This window comes from Urocitellus parryii, chromosome 1 (assembly GCF_045843805.1).
Source record: "Urocitellus parryii isolate mUroPar1 chromosome 1, mUroPar1.hap1, whole genome shotgun sequence".
NCBI classification, from domain to species: Eukaryota; Metazoa; Chordata; class Mammalia; order Rodentia; family Sciuridae; genus Urocitellus; species Urocitellus parryii.
Window position 1 is genome coordinate 165,562,346 of NC_135531.1, and position 21,653 is coordinate 165,583,998.

A 21,653-nucleotide genomic window follows, 5' to 3' on the forward strand; every position below is an offset into this window, starting at 1 on the left:
TGCTAAGCATTACTGATAATGTGGCCAGATTAGTTTTTTTAAGAAATGTTATTTCTAATATTCTCACAATGCTATAAGAAACACTTTATAGGTGTCTGTTTTGACTCCTGGTTGCAAAAGACAGAAATCTGCCTCAAAACAACTGAAGAAAACAAAGGTGACCTGACCCACATAATTGACAAGTTCAGGGGCACATGCTTTAGGCATGGCTGGATGGAAGGTAGATGCTCAGAGGCAATCAGCAAAACTAAGTCTTCCTCCATTTCTCTGCTCTGGACTTTCCTCTTTCTCTGGCAGCCTTTCTTCAGAAATGGTAAAGATAACCACCAGAGGCGACAAGGGCAAGCGCTATCAGCTCAGCAAAGCCAAGGGCAAAGTGAACCTCTTCCCCATCAGTTCTAGCAAAAGTCCTGGGAAGGGAGTCCTCATAGGCTCAGCTTGGATCACGTGTTCAACCTCCGAACCAATCAGTACAGTCAGGGATGGAGCGCTGATTGGTCGAATCTGACTCAAACGTGAGGAGGGCGGAGTCATCTTCCGCAAGAGCTAGAACGGGCTCTCCTTGAGAAATCCTGCATTTTGAAGCAGAAGGGGAATAAGTAACCACATTTTTTGTTTCTACAGCAGAGGAAGCAATTCTGGGAGATGGAGAAAATGGTAGGTCAGGGCAGAAAGTATATTGCCCCTACAACCTTCGCTTAAAAAAAAAAAAAGAAAAAATCCCTGCAGTTATGAGACAATACACTGGGGTTCTCATTCAGGTTCTGTTCACAGAGACGGGTGAGAACTGGAAGAAGCTGATGTCCGGCTTCTCGGATGCGCTGGGGTCAGGGAGGGCCTGGCTGAGTTCCAGCCCTTCCTGGCTTTGGCCCCTATAGCCTTGCAATCTGTCCCTCTAGGAGGCTCCACTGCACCCGCAACTACATCCACATGCACCTGTTCGTGTCCTTCATCCTGCGTGCCCTGTCCAACTTCATCAAAGATGCTGTGCTCTTCTCCTCAGATGACGTCACCTATTGTGATACCCACAGGGTAACATGGCTGGGTCCCCTAGGGTACAGCTAGGCCTGCCTTTTTGGGGGGTGATGTGGGTAACGAGGTTGAACTCAGAGGTACTCCACCACTGAGCCACATCCCCAGCCCTATTTTTTTTTAAATATTTATTTTTTAGTTCTCCGCGGACACAACATCTTTGTTGGTATGTGGTGCTGAGGATCGAACCTGGGCCGCACGCATGCCAGGCGAGCGCGCCACCGCTTGAGCCACATCCCCAGCCCTTGTGTTTTTTTAAGAGATAAGGTCTCACTGAGTTGCTTAGTGCCTTACTTTTGCTGAGGTTGGCTTTGAACTCATGATCTTCCTGCCTCAGTCTCCCAAGCTGCTGGGATTACAGGTGTGTGCCACAACGCTAGGTCTAGGGCTGCCTCTTAATGTTAAAGAAGTAGCTCCATCAGGAGAACCCTACATCATGGCATCCCTGTCAGGATTTGGAATTTTCTAGTCCAGGTATAATGAACCAGTCAGGGCCATTTTAGTCATCATCAATGATGCCTCCTAATAGTGGTTGGCACACCCCTTTGTCATTATTTCATGAAAAGTGAGCTTGGAATGAGTTTTGTTACCCTTGGCTCAGAAATTCCTTCCCTCTCTAAACTAGTTTCCTCATCAGAAAAATGAGAGGGGTTGAGCAATATGGGGCAGTTTTCCCACTGAAGGAGACTCTTCCTTATAAAGTCTGGCAGCCAGTTCCAGAATTTAAACCCTGTTACTGCTTCCCTATGGATGGCTCATTGACCATCTTGACAAAACCCATGTGGCCTGTGGACTTTTACTCTCTAGAGAATGCTATGGGCTTGCTTGGTCTTCTGACAGGAAGGCCACAGGAATTGGCTCTGAAACTTGAGGCTCACTGTGGCCTGGCTCCTGCTTCCTATAACCCAGAGCTTTTTCCTTTTGGGTTGGTCACTAGAGGGAAGCCAAGGCCACCTGACCTGGACTCACCTGCCTTTCTCTGTCCAGGTGGGCTGTAAGCTGGTTATGATCTTCTTCCAGTACTGCATCATGGCCAACTACGCCTGGTTGCTGGTGGAAGGCCTCTACCTCCACACACTCCTCATCATCTCCTTCTTCTCGGAAAGGAAGTGCCTGCAGGGATTCATAGCCCTTGGATGGGGTATGTTTCTCCACAGTGTGGTGTCTGTGCAGCACGCAGGAGAGGGCCCTAAGTAGGAAGGATTTCTTTTCTTGATCCAGCTCCACATTAAACTAATTTCTGTAATCTTCTGCAAGTTGCTTGATGTTTGGCTCTTTCTAGTTTATCTGTTGAGTGGAAAATAATAGCTAAAATTGGGCACCAATTTCTGGCATCTGAGTCCTTTTACAATTTGGTTCCACCCAATACTTGTGGCCTCATCTTCCATTTACATGTCATCTTTCTTTCTTCCTTTCTGAATCACGATGATTTTGACTGCTAGTGTCAAGTCTGGCTCAGGTAGACTTTAAACATAAAAGAAATTAATTGGCTTATGCAACTAAAAAGGCTGGGACTTTAGACCAGGATGAATCTAGCATTTTAACAGTGATTCTTTCTGTCTCTTAGAACATCAGATTTATCCTTCATCTGCAACTCCCAGAGTAATTGCCTATAGCTTTTGGGCTACGGGCTTTTTATAACCCAGCTCCAATGAGAAAGAAAGACTATGTCCCAGCAGTCCCAACAAATATTCTAAGATTCACTTGGATTGGACCTCTTCAATCACATGCACATCGTTGACCCAATCATAGAGGCTGAAGGACTGGAATATGCTGATTGGCATAAACTGCTCAAACCACATGGCTTCCCAAAGGAAGTTCACCATTTATTTTATAAAAGGGGAAATGATAGCAAGACAGCCACCTGCAGGCCCCCATTACATCTCTTCCTCCTTGCCTTTCTGGTCAAGGAACTCCATTTCTGGTCAGGCATATATGCATCACTTAATCATCATAACATCCCAAAAGCTTCTCAGAGACCTCAGCTCAGAGATGGAACATACTATGCTCAATTCACACCATAGACAAGAGCAGACCCAGGATCCAAACCAAGCCTTGTTAATATCCAAAGCCTTTTAATTTTTACTTTATCATTAACAAATATCCATCCATTTATCTATCCACCCACCCACCCATCCATCCTTCCATCATTCATTTGATAAAGACATGTGTTAGTTACCCACTGGGTTCTAGTCAGAGAGCCAGGTTCCTGTGGTGATTCCCAGGCCTACAAAGACAGTGTGTGTCCCAGCCATTAGATTCATGCAGTTTCTTCCTGTTCCTTTTAATTAAGAAGGGTTCCTGCCAGGAATGCCCTCCTGTGCCTTTTCTGCTTGTCTAAATCCTTATGTGCAAGGGCCTGGTCTCCCCATCAGACCAGCAGGGAGGCCACCTGAGCTGGCAGAGTACACTACTTCTAAACCTTGGCAGCCTGATGAGCGCATGACCCTCAGCCAGCAGGGGCTGTAGGGCTGTACAAATGTCTGCCTCGGACAGCAGTCCCAGAGGCCTGGGGACCAGGGACTTACCTTATGCAGCTAACTGACAAAAAGCACCCAATTTGGAGCTCAGCTTTTTGAACTTTGAAGTCCAGATCTGCCAGGATTAGCTGTGTGGACTTGGAGAGTTTTTCCTCTATAATATCAGGGTCAAAATTTACTCAACATTCTTTGAGCACTTCTTTGTGTTTGGAGATTATAAAAACATAGAAATAAATTATCCCCAAGATAGAAGTTACCAAAAAAATTTACCAATTCCATGGCCCATGGTAAATTTGTAGTATAGTAGGGGACAAAACTGCACTGTAAAGGCTAGGGACATAGTTCAATGACAGAATGCTTGCCTAGCATGTGAGGCACTGGGTTTGATCCCCAGCATCAGAAAACAGATAGAAGCATCATGATGATATCTCTATCATGGGGTTTTTAAGAGGTTTACATTAAATAATGAGAGCATTATTTTCTTGCTCAAGTATTTATTAAGCATCTATTATATGCCAGACCCTGTGCTGGGTGCTGGGGACTACACAGCACATAAACAAACAATGATCCCTTCTCTCCTGGCCTGTCTGCCTGTGAGGTCCCAAAGAGATGGTGAAGGGATTCAGCGATTTTAGCTGTCCCTCCTAATAATTACTCTCATGTTTCTAAAGACTCTGCTATTCTTTCTTGATTTGAAGTATCATTGGTTACCTCCTTATGATGAAAGATAAGGATATAAAATTTTTCATCCACTACTCTCATTCTTCCATTGTGAGTTCTCATAATATTTAGTTAAATCATATTTACATTATTGTATCTATGTAAGTATGGCTTATTGTTGAGCAATATTATTTCAATGTGTGAGGAGACTTTCAAATGCAAAAATAGTGGCCCCCTCCTCAATTTTTACTGGCTTCCCCAGGGATAAGTTAATTAAATGAGTACATGCTGCCATAAAATTAGAAAAAAAATAATCCTTTTTAAGTACGGAAACTTATCCTAGTCCCATATACAAACATTTTCTGGAATTTTCTTCCAGCCTTTATTCTACCAGCAATTTTTTTTCTCATGTAGTTGTGGTCATTCCTTATGAAGAATTTTGAGTCTTGCTTCTTTCCCATGAACACATAAGCATGTTCTGAATTATTTCAAATCATCCACATTTTAAATTACATTGTAAATGTATTTAACCAAATATCTACTGTTTGGACATTTCACATTTTTCTAAGTATTCACTATGTGTGTGTGTGTGTGTGTGTGTGTGTGTATACTTTTTTTTTTTTTTTTTTTTTTTTTTTTGAGACAGGGTCTCGCTATGTTGTCCAGGCTGCTCCTGAACTCATGGGCTCGGTGACCCTCTCCTCAGCCTCCCAAGCAATAGGGAGCCCAGCACCACTGCATCCAGCTTCACTATTAGAAATAGCACAGTGATGAATACTTTATGGGCAAAGCTTTTTTCCCTATATAATACAAAATCCCAGCATCTGGATTACTGAGTCAAAAGAAGTGAACCCATTTAAAGTTTTTAATACTTATTCAAGGTTTTATTTTTTCGAAGTGTCTGAAGTATCACTCTGTGTTCAGAAAAGAATGATAGCTCAGCTTTTCTAGGAGATGAACCAAGCTCCCACTTGGTCCATGAACCTGAACATGTGGTAGGTCTGATGATTCTGCCTCAGAATCACTGGGGGGTGGGTGACACATGTCCAACCCAGCTCGTTGGGCCCTAAAGTCTCTGAGTCAGTGGGTGTAGGGTGGGACCCAGGACTGTGCATGTCTATCAAGTTCCCAGGTCCCAAGGGCTTGAATATGAAATGACCCCTGCAACCCTGCAACCTCATGGGTTGAAGGCTTGGTCCCCAGTATGGCAGTGTTCAGAGATGGGGCTTTTAGGAAATGCTGGATCATCAGGGCTCATCACTGGATTAATCCACTGATGGGTTCATAGCTGAATGAACCATCAGGAGATGGTGCAAACTGTAGGAGGTGGGACCTGGGTACTTGGAAGGAGTGTGTCCTTGGGAGCATGCCCTTGGGGACTATCTCTTGTCTCCAGTCCCTTCCTCTCACTCTGTTTCCCAGGTGCCTTGAGGGGAGCAGCCTGCTTGGCCACGCCCTGCCTGCCAGGACTGTCTGTCTCACCACAGGCCCAGAATTGTTTAGTGAATTAATATTGCCTACTACTTGATCATATCTACGTAAATATTGTTTACTACTGAGCCAAGTGGTATACAACAATTATCCTTCCGATTTGTTTAGCATTTTATTTTTCCTGGAGTTGAGTTTTTTTATTTGCTTATCAATATTTTATTATATCACTTTCACTGATTCTCCCGAATTCTCTGAAAAACCCTCCAGTACTATTTTCCAAATCATCAAATGTTAACAGGAAATCTCAGTGCCTATGTTTTGTCAACCTAAATTTTGAGAAAATCAGAGAAATAAAAAACAATGATTTTTTTGGAGAATGGCATTGGCAATGGGAATATGTGTGCCACAGTAAACTGTGACTTTGTTCAAAGAGTTGAAACCAGGAGGCTTTTTTTTAAAAAAAAAAAAAAAAGAGGGAGGATTATATGAGATATAATCTTTGGCCACGATGACTGATAACAAGAGTGGCTCCCTCCAAGGTGAACAGTCCCTGGGCAAATGTCCTTGTAGAATTACTTCTTGTAGTTGCTGTGCAAACTTTCAGTCCTGGCAGAGTCTTTTGTGACTCTATCAGGCAATTATGAGCAAGAACCTTTTATTTCTAACCTCCCAACTTTATTTATTTTTATTAGGGTTGACCTGGTGAGTCCACTTCAATTCCAACAACTTTTATGTTTCTTTCCATTTGTTCCTGCTGTATTAATTTCCTATGGCTGCCTAACACATTGCCACCAAGTTGGTGGCTCAACACAACATAAATTTACTCTTTCACAGTCCTGGAGATCAGAAGTCTGAAATCAAGGGGTTTGCAGGGTTGACTGTGAGGGACAATCTGGTCCACGCCTCTCTCCTGTTCCTGGTGGTAGCTGGAAGGCCTTGGCGTTCCTTGGCTGATAGCCACATCACCCCCATTTCTGTCTGTCTGTCTGTCAGTGGTCTTTTTCCTCTACATTTCCTCCCAGCATGTCTTCTGGCCTTCTAAGTGTGCCAATTGTATTGGAATAGGGGTCCACCCAATTCAACAGGACTTCATCTTAGCTAATGACATTAACTACAACCTAACTCCAAAGACAGGCACCTTCCAAGGTTCTGGTTAGACCTGGATTAGGGGGTGCAGCGCTATTTAACCCAATATATCTGCTACTGTTTTTTCTAGAGCTTTTTTCCCCTCCTGCTTGACTGGGTCTGGTGATTTCCTAGACTTGCTCAGCTGTCTTAATCTTCATGCAGAGAATTCTCTTCACCTTCTGTCACAAATCCTATTTCCTTTATTTCTTGTCTCCTTCTCTTTGATTTCCTCCCTCATTGTATTGGAGCACATCCTCCAGTATCTGTCTGACAAACAGGATCTGGAGGAAACATTTTATTTATTTATTTATTTATTTATTTATTTATTTATTTATTTATTTATCTATCTATCTATCTATCTATCTATATTTTTTATTTTTTGCATCGCACATCTGAATATGTCTTTATTCTATTTTCACAACTAATTTGTCATTTTGTTGGACATAAAATATCAGGTCAAAAAATCATTTTTCCTCTCAAGTTTCAAAGACTTTGAGTTTTGACCTCTGGTTTTAAGGGGGGGGGGGTGCCGTGCCATTCTTGAGACTTTTATTTACCTTCCTATGTATAAAATGCAAGGGCTGGGGTGTAGTTCAGTGGTGAAGCACTTACATGGCATGCACAAGGTCCTGGGTTGCATCCCCAGCACTGCAAAAAATAAATAAGCAAACAAACAAATACATAGGGGATTTTCTCTCTGTAGTTAGCAATGTCAGGGTGGAGGGGGCGGGGATGTGCTCCAGTGTGGGTCTCCTTTCATTCATTTTGCTGGCATGTGGTGGCCCTTTCATCTGCAAACTCTCCTCCTCATTTCTTGAAGATGATCCTGGATTATCTGATGAATCATTTCTTTCCTTCATTTTTTTTTTTTCTCTTTTCTGAAACTCCTTTTAGTCAGATGGTGCATGGCCTGGAAACAACCTCTAATTTTCTAATTTCCTACTTTGCATTCCATTGTCTTTTTGCTCTGCTCTCAGGGAGATTCCTGGTCTTTATCTCCCAACCCATCTTTTGAATGTTGTATTTGGTCACCCTGTGTTTAGTTTCAAAGCCCTCTGTCTTACCCTCTGATTGCTCCTGGTTTGCAGGATCCTGTCTGTATCTTGTAGGCATCATCTTTCCTGTCCCAAGAGTCATTTGTTCAGGCTCCTTCTGCTCCTGGCATGGTCTGTTTCTCTGAGTCCCTTTTCTCTGGTTGTTTTGTTTCCAGTCTTTTATGTAATCAGAGGTGGGTGACTTGACTTTGGCTGAGTCACTTTGGAACTGACCAGAGGCACTGGAGAGGGGCTGGGAGACTGGGCTGAAGTGGCCACTGTGCTGAAGGGTCCCAGTACTGTTGATTTTAGGCCCCTTTTTTTCTGGGGCTGTTCAGTTCCCCCAGAAAAGAATCCTTTTACGTTTTGGGTGTGGTGAGACAAGGGGGCTGGGACCCAGTTGTCATTCCTCAATCAGTTTTCTCTGTTCCTAAATGTAGTGACACCTCTTGTCCACTCCACCTTTCCTTCCTAGTCTTTGTGCTTCTTATTATGCCACTTTTCTTTTTCTTTTTTCTTTCTGTGGCGTTGAGGCTAGAAGCCAAGGCCCCCACACACTAGGCAAGGACTCTGCCACTGAGCTACAGCCTCGGACCCATTTCTATCTCTTTGCTGTCATTTTGGAGGGGCTTTGGGGAAAAGAGAAATAAATATCTAAGCTCAGTTTGCTGTCTTTAAACAGAAGTCAGGAAACGTTCCCTCATGAAGATTTTCTCTTGTCTGTGTATTTTTGTGTCAATATGGCAGTGATGGTTTACCTTACCAGTTAGATGATTGAGCTTCCTACAAACCAATATTTTAATAAAAATCAATTCCAGTTCAGGAGCGGGGACCCACCAACTGTCTCCACAGGCTCCGTGATTCTGCCCAGGGGTCCTTGGAGTCTGGCCCAGGCTCCCAGGATGCTCCTAACCCCAAGCAGCTTTCAGGATCCATCCAATCCTGCCTCCACTCCCAGAACATCCCAGCACCTTTGAAGCGTGTGGCTACACAGAGACAGAGGATGGCAAAGGGGTTTCTGTGGGAACCAAATCTTGGCACTGGCTCAGCACCTGGGCTAGAGTCGACTTGTTCCTCTGTTGAAGTCTGAGTCCTCTCTTCCCCCTTCCCAATTTGTTTTTAACCCTCAGGTTCCCCAGCTGTTTTCGTTGCTTCGTGGGCTATCACCAGGCACTTTCTGGAAGACATCGGGTAAGCGGTTGGAAGGAGAGTTACCAAGAATTTGTAGACAGAATTCTGCCCCGCCCCCCACCAATTCAGCCAAACTTGAATTGAAAAATGAAAAGTTGGTCTCCACTGAAGATGTACCGACTTTTAGTCCTTGTCATTATTCCCTAAACAATATAGTAGGATAGCTATTTACATTGTATTAGGTATTCTAAGTCATCTAAAGTGTACAGGAAAATATATGTAGAATTATATGCAAATACTATATGATCTTATTGAAGGGGCTTGAGCATCTGTGGGTTTCGGTATCGTGGAGCATCCTGGAACTCATCTCCTGTGGATGCTGAGAGGCAACTATACTTGACATTGTCCCTTTCTTCAAATAGCACGGTTAAGCTTCTAACAAACCTATATTTTAATACAAATCAATCCCAGTTCAGGAGGGGGGACCCACCAACTGTCTCCACAGGCTCCATGATTCTGCCCAGGGGTCCAGCCCTTGGAGCTATCTAGGAGCTATTTAGGGAGCTATCTATCTAGGAAAGGCCTGCTGTTTCAGATGAGAGGCCACAGGCTAGTTCTCCGGAGCTGTGCTTCTCACTCTCCAGGTGTGTTTCCAGATGGGCCACACCTGCAGTCTCCTGGCAGCCCTGTCTTTGTGCCTGCAGGGTCAGCTCTGTGCTTAGATCAGGGGCCAGACTGCTGTACTCCAGACAGCTGCTGCTCAGTGGAAGACACCTCCCTCCCCTGCAGGTTTAAGAGCCCTGAGGGTAGCACCATTCTCACCTCCTGGGTGTGGCAGTGACCTGGACAAACCAGAGCTCTGGTCTTGTTCTATAAAGGAGTGAAGTGCAGGTGGACTAAGCCCAAGGGGCCCACCTGCGGGTGAGCACGGGAAATATTTTGAGGCAGCATGGTAGGTAGGATGCCACCAGACCAAGAAGTGGGCCGGGGGATGAGGCTTGTATGTGTCTTATAGTTCAAACTCTGCCCCAAATAATGGTTTCAAATCCACTTTTTAAAAATGGGTGAATTTACTTTTTTAAGAAAAAAAAAAAAATCTGGCTGGTTACAGGGTTGTTCACCTGCAGTTTCAGCAACTCGGGAGAGGGAGTCAGCATTGCTTGAGCCCAGGGTTTGGAGGCCACCTGGGCAAGTGAGTAGGTGGCCTCCTGCTCTAAAAAAAAAAAAAAAAAAAGGAACCCTCCCTCCTTTCTGGAAAAAAAAATGGAAAGAGTTCTATTAGAATTTCTCATTTTCTTTGTGGGAAAATAATTCTACCTCTCTAGAAAAAGTGGAAAGTTCTGGGCTGGGGATGTGGCTCAAGCAGTGGCGCGCTCGCCTGGCATGCGTGCGGCCCGGGTTCGATCCTCAGCACCACATACCAACAAAGATGTTGTGTCTGCCAAGAACTAAAAAATAAATATTAAAAATTCTCTCTCTCTCTCACTCTCTCTAAAAAAAAAAAAAAAAGAAAGAAAAAGTGGAAAGTTCTATTAGCACTTCTCATTTCCTTTGTGGAAAAAAACAAAAACAAATAAACCCAACCAATTAAACTCTGTCCCAGTTGCCTTGGACTAGGCGCATCTCTCGCTGATCAGGTTCCCCTCATGCCTGATGTCCTGGGATCCTGAGGTCCCAAGCCAGTCACCGTGCCACCTCACTCACCGATGCTCTGTGTCTGGCCCCTGTTGACAGCTTAGTGTGCCACTGTGAGCCCCAGTGAATTCTGACAAGTTAGCTTTGGGATCCTGGGGTCCCCAGGATCTTAGGTTCCAGTAAATTCCATGGAGATAGGTGGCTGCTCCCTGTGCCCCAGCTGTGCTCCTGAGCTACAGGAGAGGGGCAGGTTCTAACAGTGCTGGGCACACAGCTGCAGGGCTCGGGCCACAAACCTGAGTCTTTTATGTCCGAGGTTGCCTGGGGAACGGCATTGGCTGGGTAGTCCAGCTTCCCCCTCCTGACAGTGCTCCTTGTCCCTCCCTCCCTCCGTCCCATAGGTGTTGGGACATCAATGCCAATGCTTCCATCTGGTGGGTCATTCGAGGGCCTGTGATTCTGTCCATCCTGGTGAGTGGCTGTCTTCCCCTGAGCTGGGGCCCAGTGGGACTGATGGAAACAGTGACCGGCCCATGGGGGTAGAGGACTTGGAGGCTGGGATTCCTCTAGATGCCAGTGTTCCCCAAGGAACAGAACTGGGCTATGAGTCCTAGTTGCCTCTAAGCCTATGTTTTGTGGCAAGTGTTTTCCCAGCCCTTGGCAATTCCTGAGAACAACGAGGGTGAGGGGCTGGGTGATTCACTGTCCTTCTGTAAAATGGGGCTGGAGTAGGTGGGGGAGGAGGGAAGGAGAGGAGCTTCCACATGAGCAAATAACCTCCCAGCATGGGCCACAAGGGTGGGAAGAGAGGGCGCCAAAGAAATGAAGAGACTAGAACCCATGCCTATAATCCCAGAGAATCTGAAGGCCAAGGCAGCCTCTGCAATTTAGCCAGACCCTTTCTCAATATAAAAAATCAAAAAGGGTTGAGGGTGTAGCTCAGTGGTAGAGCACCCCTGGGTTCAATCCCAAGTAACACACACACACACACACACACACACACACACACACTCAGAAAGAAAGTCCAAACTCCATTCCTGCCCTTCAGGAAGTTAACGGTCAAGTTGGTAGAAGGCTTAACAGATGCAAGCATTTGGCCTTTTATTCTACCCAAGGCCTCAAGCATGCTTGGCAATGGCTCTACCCTTGAGCTCCATTTTTAGATCCCTTTTAAGATATTTTAAGTGCTCTGGAAAAGTAACAACATCTCTAAATATAATAATAAGGAATGAGTGGCAATCAAGGGTAGCTTCCTGGAGGTGGTGATTGAGCTGCAAACTGACTGGAGGCTGTGAAACAGCAGTTTTTAAAGTGTGGTTCTAGACCAGCAACTGCAGCTCTAGCTGGGAGCTTGTTAAAAATGCAAATTCTTGGATCCACACCAGACTTATTGAACCATAACCTTTGGGGATGTACCCTAGATTCTCAGAACTGAATTTAGAGCATGCCTGGGTTCAATTCCAAGTACCATACACAGAAAGGAAGGAAGGAAGGAAGGAAGGGAGGGAGGGAGGGAGGGAGGGAGGGAGGGAGAAAGGAAGATGGAGAGAAAGAAAGTTAGCTTTGACATTCCCTGGGAGCTTATTAGAAATGCAGACTCTCAGGCCCAGCCTGCCACCGGCCTTTTTCAAGACCCCAGGGAGATTCCAAAGCACTGAGAATATGAATGATCTGCCCTGAGGCTGAGAAAGTCTAGAGCCCCTGCAGGCTGGGGTGGGAGGGGGTGTTTCCGCCAGCGTTTACCTCTAGAAAGGATTCTGGGGGGTAGGAGTGAGCAGCAGGGTGGGCCTTTCAGGTGGTGTCTGCAGTGTCTTCTCCACCCTCAGGTCTAGGGGACAGGGCCAGGAGAAGTATCTGAGAAAGCAAGACACCTTCAGCCCACCTTCTGCCTTGTGTTTTGCAGATCAATTTCATCTTATTTATAAACATTTTAAGAATCCTGATGAGAAAACTTAGGACTCAAGAAACAGGAGGAAATGAAGTGAACCAATATAAGTAAGTGGAAAGCAAAGACCCAGGCATGTTCTGACTGTCAGCAAGCATTTACAGAGTACCTACTGTTTACTCAACTGTTTCCAGAAAAAGAAAGAAAAGTGATAGACCGAGTTCCAGGAAAATGGTGGGGATGGGCCTGATTATGAAGCCTCAGACACTGTGGTGTGGGAAAATTAAGAAATCTCAGCCAGGAAGTCTGGAAGCAGAGATGTGACCCTTAAGGCCAGGCGAGGGACCCAGATTCAGACAATCTGTGTAGCTGTGCATGTTGTTCAGGAGAGAATAACCTTAGCTCTCATCAGATTTTTCAGGTATATCAAAAATACTTAGGGGCTGGGGATGTGGCTCAAGCGGTAGCGCGCTCGCCTGGCATGCATGCGGCCCGGGGTTCGATCCTCAGCACCACATACCAACAAGGATGTTATGTCCACCGAGAACTAGAAAATAAATATTGAAAATTCTCTCTCTCTCTCTCCCTCTCTCTCCTCTCTCTTTAAAAAAAAAATACTTAAAAACCTTTTAAGATGTTAAAGAAGATGGGTTTAGTCTGCCAGGGCTGCCATAAGAAAATAACCACAAACTAGGGGCTTAAACAACAGAAATGTACTTTCCCACAGTTCTGGAGCCTGGAAGTCCAAGATCAAGGCTAAATGTCTTCTGAGGTGTCTCTCTGTGGCTTGTAGATGGTCACCTTTGCCCTGTGTCCTCACGTGGTCTCTTCTCTGTGCACAGGCATTCAACTCTGTGGGCCCAAACTTCCTTTTCTCATAAGGACACAGTTGAAGTGTACAATGGTCAATCCTAATGGCCTCATTTTAACTTAATCACCTCTTTGAAGACCCTGTGCCAAAATACGATTCCATCCTGGTGGTTTTAGCTTCAACATATGAGTGAGGAGGCAGCAGCCTCCAAGATAGGATATGGTAAAGACAAGTTAGCGTCTAATGGAGTCTTTCTCCATAATCTGTTGAGTTCTGAGAGTCTCGCAGTAGCCAGGATCCTGTCAGCCTCCCCACAACATCCCTGGAGCGACAGGCTCTGAAGTCAGGTAGAGCTAGAGGTCAGGGTAAAGTTACCAGATAAAATACAGGATGCCCAGTCACATTTGCATTTTGGATAAACAACAAATAGTTTGGTTTTTTTTAAGGACTTATTCCCTCTAACTTTCCCATTGTGTATATGAAATTCAAATTCGACTGGGTATCTTGTATTTTTATTTGCTAAAGTTGGCGACACTGATCTTGGAAGAAAACACAAGAACTTCTCCTCATAGGTATGTATTACCTAAGAAAACAAAGCTGGGTGTGCTCAGCTTAAGTTAGACACGGAGTGACTGTCACACACATATATATAATTTATAAGCAAAAGTTATTTGAGGGCCTGTTTATGTATTTACTGATGAGACCCATGATCAGAAAGTCCTGGGATAGATCACGTGTTGGCGAGTGTTGTGTCTGAGTGCGGGGTGCGTGGGAGTTAGGAATTTTCCCAAATGATGAAAACAGGAGCTGGGGGCCTGGCTCAGTGGGAGAACGCTTGCCTGGCATGCGAGGTTTGATCCACAGCACGACACAACCAAACAAAAACAAATGAAAAAAAAAATTTTCAGAAAAACAAAATAGTTTAGGGACACTGGGGCCAAGCTCAATGCAAATGGGCACTAGATGAAATGTGCCCTTGCTGACAGGAGGGGGGCCGGAGGGAGGCAGCACAGGAGTGACAGTGTGTCCCTGTGTCCCCAGGCGCCTGGCCAAGTCCACCCTCCTGCTGATTCCCCTCTTCGGTGTCCACTACATCGTCTTCGCCTTCTCCCCCGAGGACGCCATGGAGGTCCAGCTGTTTTTTGAATTGGCCCTTGGCTCATTCCAGGTGAGCTTTGGGGTCTATGGCTACTGGTGAAAAGGGCAAGTTTTCTGTTTCCTCAGAGAGAAGCAGAGGGTCTGTGACAGCAAGCAGCCAGTGCTGATGGTCAGTGGTGACCTGGGAAGAGACCTCATTTGGTGGAGACCCATAGGACTGCCTGTGCTTTGTGACCCTGAGTGGGACTCGAAGTCCCCACCAGTCAAATGAGGGTGGGAGATGAAACTCAGAGACTGACTACAGGGAACACAAAAATGAAAAGCCACCCAGCACTCTGAGTTCAACTCTCCATACCATCTGCAGTCTCATTAAGGCAGATACCCCAAAGCCTGCAGGAGGATGAGCCCGGTGGGAGCGTGTGTGAAAGACAACAGTCTCCTCCTCTTCATACTGGGAAGAACATAGAAAATCCCCAAACTGAGAAATCCACAAGTAGCAGCATCAGCATATTTATTTAGAATCAGTTAAGAGAGTTCAAGTTGCCTTGGAGCAACAGGAAATGGGGGCGGGTTGTCAGGAGACTATTGATTTTTTACAAAATAAGAATTATTTGACTTTTAAAAGCCATGTGCATGTGCAACTTATTAAAAACAAAATCTGGCAAGAAAAAAAAATGAAGGGGGGGAGAAGAAGGGGGGAGAGAGAGAGAGAGAGAGAGAGAGAGAGAGAGAGAGAGAGAGAGAGAGAGAATTCTATATGATGTTGTGAGGTTAGAAAAGGAAAAGGAAACAGGTTCAGGTAGAAGGGAGTTTTAATGCGAATCCTAAACTTTACAATGATTTTTATTTATTTACTCAGAAATTTCCTTAAAAAAAAAAAACAAGGTGATGTCACTTTTGAGAAGAACAGTGGTCCCTTACCACTCATAGGTTCCAGGGAGGACACACAACTGGGAGCACACCATTGCCTTCCTGTGCCTTCAGACCCCACCCCAGCGTGTCCCTCATGCCTCCTCTGAGCAGCAACTCTGCCTAGGGCCCCTGCCAATGTCCCAGACCTGCAGAGGACCAAGCTTCTGGTGTATATGACCCACGGTTCTCTTCCTCCTGGCTCCTGGGCCCCAATTCAGCAGCTGACGGACTTAAGAGCCACTTGTGAAGAAGGATTTGACCTGGCTCATGAAAATGGTAGTGACCATGTGGAAAGCTGGAAGACCAGATCTGCTTTACCACACAGATGGGGACTTCCTGTCCCTCAGAGTTGGGGCTACAGAATACCTAAGCAAAAACCATTTAGCTTCTCTATGGGAAAATGTTCACGAGAAATCCAAAAGCACTTTCCTGATGTTCCCACGGAAATTCTTATGAAGAAAAGGATTATTAAGATTGTATAGGGCTGGGATATAGCTCAGTTGGTAGAGTGCTTGCCTAGCATGCACAAGGCTCTGGGTTCAATCCCCAGCACCACCAAAAAAGAAAAAAAAAAAAGTGTGTATTTGTAAGTATAGTGTATACAGTCTTATATGTATGCAGGTAGGTAACAAAATACATATATATATATGCATATGTGAAAATTTCTTTCATATATAAAAGTGAAGAGAACAGATTGAGCCCTCATGTACCGGTCCTGCAGCTCAGCAATATCTATTCATGGCCTTTCTTACTTCATGTCTATTTTTACAGATAACCCCCCATCTTTTTTTTCTTTTGAGATGAGATCTTGCCAAGCTGCCCAGGCTGGCCTCATACTTGGGGTCCTCCTCCCTCAGCCCCTGGCATTACAAGTGTGCATCACCGTGCCTGGCTGTGCCCTTATCTTTTTAAGTAAACCCAAGACATCAATTCTTTTTCTTTTCTTTTTCTGTGGTACTGGGAATTGAACCCAGGGGAGTATTGTGAGGTGGCCAGCACCTCATAGGGTAATTTTTCCTGCTCAGAAGGGGATAAGCCACCTGAGAAAAATACAGTCTGAAGTAATTAGTGAAGACATAAAAGATAAAGACAGAATTAGTTTTAAACGCAGAGCACCTGAAAGATTCTTCCAGTCCTGATTAGGAACTGGAACAGAACAGCTAGAAAATGGCCCATTTATTTAAGGGGGTACATCAAAGGCAGGGATAAGGTTTCAGGGGTGGAGCCTTGCTTAGGTATCTTTCAGTCAACAGGTTGATTGGCATCTTGCCAGGCCACACCTCTCTCTGAGAGACTGTGTGGCTATGTGGCTGCAGCAGGTCACCCCATCTTTGGAGCTGTGAGGAGCCCAGCAGATCTGAATAGGAACTCATATGGTCTTACCAGCTGGATTGCTGCTGCAAGTGCCCGGATACCAGCTTTTCCTGTTCACTGGCTATGATGCCAGTTTGGTCCATGCACGGTTCATGGATGGCTCCTGACAGGGGAGCTCTGAAAGACAAGGGTTTAAAGAACACACACAACCCAACACCATTATCCCTCTCATAGACTTATTAAAACTAAATGCATTAACTCTTTCTGATTGTATAAATAATACTTGCTTATTATAGATAATTTGGAAAACAAAGAAAAGTAAAAATAAAGAAGAAAAAGGGCTGTGGATATAGCTAGACCCTGAGCTCTATCTCTAGTACTGCAAAAAAAAAAAAAAAAAAAAAAAAAAAAAAAAACCAAAACAAACAAACAAACAAACAAAAACAGGAAAAGAACAATTCTTCATGTCATTAAAATTCAGCTAGTCTTCATTGTTAATGATTGCATAATAACTAAATTTAGTAAACTTGCTGGCCATGTGTGAGGCCTGCCCTATCTACAGTTGAGTCAGCTAACTTTTCTTCACCCAGAACTCCTGCCCTCCCCTTAACAGTGAAAAGGTATCTTTGGACCAAGGGCAGGTGAGGTCTGGGTGACCTGGGTCTATGAGATGGGCAGCCCCTTCAGCTAGACCACCAGCTCTGGGCCACACACGCACAGTTCTTGCTGGAAGGCCCCTCACCCGTAAAGTGGCGGTCCTCCAACCTCCCACACAGGTTTTAGTGAAGATTCAATGAAGCACCGAAGAACCCAGAATCCCACAGTTACTCAGGGCAAGCTGTGCTGCAAATCCAGGTCCATATATACCAAGCCCATCACAGCCAATTTACCTGCCGGGCATGTTAAAATTACACAGCCTGCCTTCACATGCCTTTCTGTCCTCTAACAGTGTGCTTCAGCCAGTCCCAATGTCTGGCAATCTTGTTTTTTGGGGGACTAGGGATTGAACCCCAGGGTACTCTACCATGAGCTACATCTGAGACAGGGTCTTGCTAATGTGCCCCCAAATTTAGAAACCCTGAGTAAGCATTCCTGCCATTCCATGAGGTGGGCAGCAGCTCTAGGCCAAGCACTCAGAGTTCCAGTCTTTCTGTCACTGCAGCAGTCATTGATGCCTGACATTCTAAAGCAAACCCATGTAGTTTTGTCACTGACTCATTAAAATGCCATTATCTCAGGACCGCGCATGTAGCTCAGTGGTAGGACATATACTTAGCATGCATGTGGATTCAATCCCCAGCACACACACACAAAAGCCTATATATATATATGTATATGGCTGAGGAGTCATATGTATACCAAGCCTATCACAGAGGAGCTGTGTCATCACTTTTGGGGTCATTTCCCATGTGGTAAGTAGCTAAGGGCAAGTCTGCGTGGGAAGAGGGCTGAAGATGAGCGCCTAGGCCTCTAATGAGGGACGAGGAAGAGCACTAGCCGGGGCAGGGGTGTGGGAAGTCCTCTAAGGAAGGGCAGGCTGACCAAGGTGTACTCTCCCCATTTATGGATCTGCAGGCCTCTTTGACTTGACTTAGGCACCCCAGACTGGAGCCCCTACTCTGGCAGAGCTCCAAGGACACCATCAGGAAAATCCAGCTCCTTCCAGGGCAGGAGGGTCCAGATAGGCCCAGACCTCCCAGGCCAGGGAACATGAAACCCTGACTACGGAGATGCACTCACCTGTCTCCTAGGCAAGAGGCCAAGTCCTGCTGTTGGCTGGCTTGGGCCTGTACGTAGTTTATTCCAAACACATATTTGTTCTTCAACATGAATGAGTCCTCCAGGTTTCAGTGTCTCCAGATTCCTAGCTTAGCTCAGAAATGAGACCACTCTAGGCCCAGGGTCTCCCACTGGACTGGCCCTGCCCCTTCACAGTGGGGTAGCAGCATACATCCTGCTGCTCTTAGATGGTTCACTTGATTCAGGTGAGCTTCCTGGTCCCTGCTGGCTGGGTTCAAGTTAATCCCCTAAATTACAGTCACTGAGTGTGTTTGAGGCACTAGATGACAGGGACAACAGGATGAAAGGCATTCACAGTCTGTGCTGGATGGTACAGGACCACGCAGGCACATTGTATGGGCCCAAAAGAGGTGATACCCCTAAATCAAGGGAGATGGGGAAGTGAGCCTGGAGTTGGGGATCACAGGACTCAGACTGGAGGTCAGAGGAACTCGTCCAGGCCCTGCTGCCCCAGGCAGATGCTGAGGCCCTGCACTAATGCCTGCTCTCTCTGGCAGGGGCTGGTGGTGGCCATCCTCTACTGCTTCCTCAACGGGGAGGTGAGTCTTCTTGGTCTGCCACTGGATTCCAGGGCAGGAGCTACCTAGATCCAATGGGGGAAGAAAGGGCTATTTGTGGAGGGTGGGTATGTGGGCCACATGGCCAAGGGGCTTGACCAGCCTTCTAGGAGTCTAGTCTTGCTAAGAGCAGCTGATTTACCTGCTGGGCATGTTAAAATACTTCCCAGGCCCTGCCCCCAAATTCTGGTTAGCAAAAATGGATTCTGTGGGTCCAGGCTGGGTCCTGAGAAAGTATTCCTTAACAAACACTCCAGAGGATTCTTATCCATGGGTAAGTTTTAAAAACTTGGGGGAGTATAGATAGGCACCCAGTGAGAACCCAGGCTCTGGTCTGCTCAGCTGCTTGTTCCATGGCTGATCTGGGTCACTGCCCCTCTCTGGCCTCAGTCTTCCCATAGGTGAAATGGGGACTCAGAAGTGATAACTGTAGCTCAATCCTCCAAGGCCTCAAAATGGGTATGGACTCCCCGGGGAGGACTCTGGCCTTGCAGAGCATCTGGGTCAGGACAAGAGGCTCCAGACACACAAAAGCCACGAAATCAACATGGGTTGAATAGGATCTGGCACCCAAACACAGCCTGTTCAGGTTCACCAGACTTGAATGGAAATGACCTCTGATGTTTTCCAAAAGTTAAGCATCAAGCCTGGCCTCAAAGGTCGGACTGTTCCAGTCGGGGATGAGGAGGGGAGTGTCTGTGGAGCAGTTCCCGGCTCCCAGGTAAACTCAGAGCCGGGTGGCTTCATGAGATTCAGCAGACAGTTGTGTCAGTGGGGTTCTGAATGTTTGAGTTCTGCAGTTTGGGAAACAAACCGCAAGTTCTTTCTTTGGGACATAGTGTCATTAAGAGGCAGGTCCAAGTGCCCAAGATAGAGGGAGCCCTCAGTACCTATGGGACACAGGGCTGGCAGGTGAGGGACAGTAGGACCAGTGGGGCACAAGTGGCACCACTGTGTGGGGGCCCTTGGGAGTGAGCCAGGCTCCAGGCACCAGCTGCCCCTCCCTCCTGGCTGATGGCTGGTCTCCGGCAGGTACAGCTAGAAGTTCAGAAGAAGTGGCGGCAGTGGAATCTCCAAGGCTTCCCGTTGCGCCCTGTGGCCCTCAGTTTGTCCTTCAGCAATGGCACCAGTGGCCCCACTCATGGCACCAAGGGCAGCCCTTCAGAGCAGAGCCAGGGCATCTGCAGGGCCAGTATCATCTGAGGACGGAACGATGCCGACGGTGGACAGAGGTTAAAGCAGGTCCTGGGAGGCTGAACACTGCCTTGGAACAGACCCGTCTCCCCAGCAGACATCCTGTGCTCTCCTTGTGGCTGTAAATGTCCCTCCTCCAGGCCTCGGATGCCTCAGAACTGAAGTGACAAGGGCACCGTGAGACAGGATGAAGGCCTAGGACTTGGTCTGTGTTGCTCTTCTGGGAAGAGCAGTTCAGAGGCCCAAGAACGGAGGCGGGGAAATAAATGGTACCTGGGAAGAGGTTTGCTCTATTTGTCAGTCTTTCTGCCCTGCTAACACAGAGAAGGGAATATGCCCTGGCTCGTTCCCTGGCCACCCGCTGCAGGAAGAGGGCACCTCCCTGGACCCCAGCTCATTTTCAGGGACAAGCTTAGAGGCTCAGAAAGAAAGGACAGTCTAGGTCCCTGGCCCAAGGCAGATTCTGTCCATCTCCCTTTGCAACTCACCTGGCTAGTAGCTCTCACCAGGGCCTTTAGACAATAGATAATTAATCTGATAAAGTCACAGGGAAGCCTCAGGACCCTTGGCCCTTTTAGTACCCTGACATGGTGTGAGGCTTACCAGTATGGATTCATGTGGGTAGGGGGGAGGTGCAGCAGCAAGATCAGCATGATCCCACTACAGGTGATAAACAGGTTTACCAAAGCCCTGGGCCCTGCTCAAGCTACTCAGCAAGGAGGTGGCAGTTTGGCCCAAGGCCCTTTACTTCAAATGTGCCTGCTCACGGCTGTGTCTAAACTCTTCCCACTCCCAGGCAGGGTTGGGCAGGGTCTTTCTCCCAGCCCCACTAAGCTCCTGGGGTTGTTGTCTTACCCTTCATTCTGGCTCTGGTTTCCTGTGAATATATCTGCACTGTCTGCCCATATAAGGATGAAAGAAGACAATATTCTGGAATCCTTTTACAAAACAAAACCTCACAGGAAGCATTCTGGAGGGAAGTGGAAACTACTTAGTATAAAGAAAAAAGCATCTTGCTGAGGGGCGACCAGCTCTAGTCCTGGCTTTGGGTGGCTCTCCAGTCTTCTCCCTGAAGACAAGAAAGTCACCTCTTTGCACCTTACAGACCACTGTAGGGTCCCACTTTCCAGGATAAGATCCAGCCTGTGTGATTGACAAGCTCTGCTCTCTGAAAAACCAACAGCCCTCAGAAGGGGCTGGGTATCTCTCCGTGTTAGAGCACTTGTCTAGCATGCACAAGGCCCTGGGTTCCATCCTAGCACCACCAAAATCCTCTCAGGTGATCGCTATAGACTCCCTGCATCTTGATAGTTCAAACTTAGTATCTATAGCCTCTGACTCTGTGCATCTTGGAATTCAGATTTTTAAAAAATAACCATAGAAGGGTCAGGCTAGTGGCACACCTCCAAAGTCCCAGCTACTTGGGAAGGCCAAGGCAAGCGGATCGCTTGAGTCCACAAGTTCAAGACCAGCCTTGGCAACATAGTGAGACTCTGGATCAACAACAACAACAAAAAAATCACCACAGGGAGGTAGGATACATGACCAGCC

The 21,653-nt window shown here is 46.4% G+C and overlaps 2 protein-coding genes across 17 annotated transcripts in view; one reads left to right on the top strand and one right to left on the bottom strand.

Moving 5' to 3' along the window:
- The window catches only part of LOC144257126 (secretin receptor), a 33,001-nt gene extending 12,890 nt beyond the window's left edge, over positions 1-20,111 (top strand). The window contains exons 5-12 of the mRNA XM_077803102.1: positions 900-1,032; positions 2,020-2,173; positions 8,896-8,956; positions 10,933-11,002; positions 12,435-12,526; positions 14,269-14,395; positions 18,849-18,890; positions 19,941-20,111. Coding sequence (XP_077659228.1) covers positions 900-1,032; positions 2,020-2,173; positions 8,896-8,956; positions 10,933-11,002; positions 12,435-12,526; positions 14,269-14,395; positions 18,849-18,890; positions 19,941-20,111 — 850 coding nt within the window. The remainder of the gene's footprint in view (positions 1-899; positions 1,033-2,019; positions 2,174-8,895; positions 8,957-10,932; positions 11,003-12,434; positions 12,527-14,268; positions 14,396-18,848; positions 18,891-19,940) is intronic.
- LOC144256697 (tyrosine-protein phosphatase non-receptor type 4-like) overlaps positions 1-21,653 on the bottom strand; it is an 851,727-nt gene that overhangs the window by 254,510 nt on the left and 575,564 nt on the right. The gene's annotated exons all lie outside the window — the stretch shown is intronic.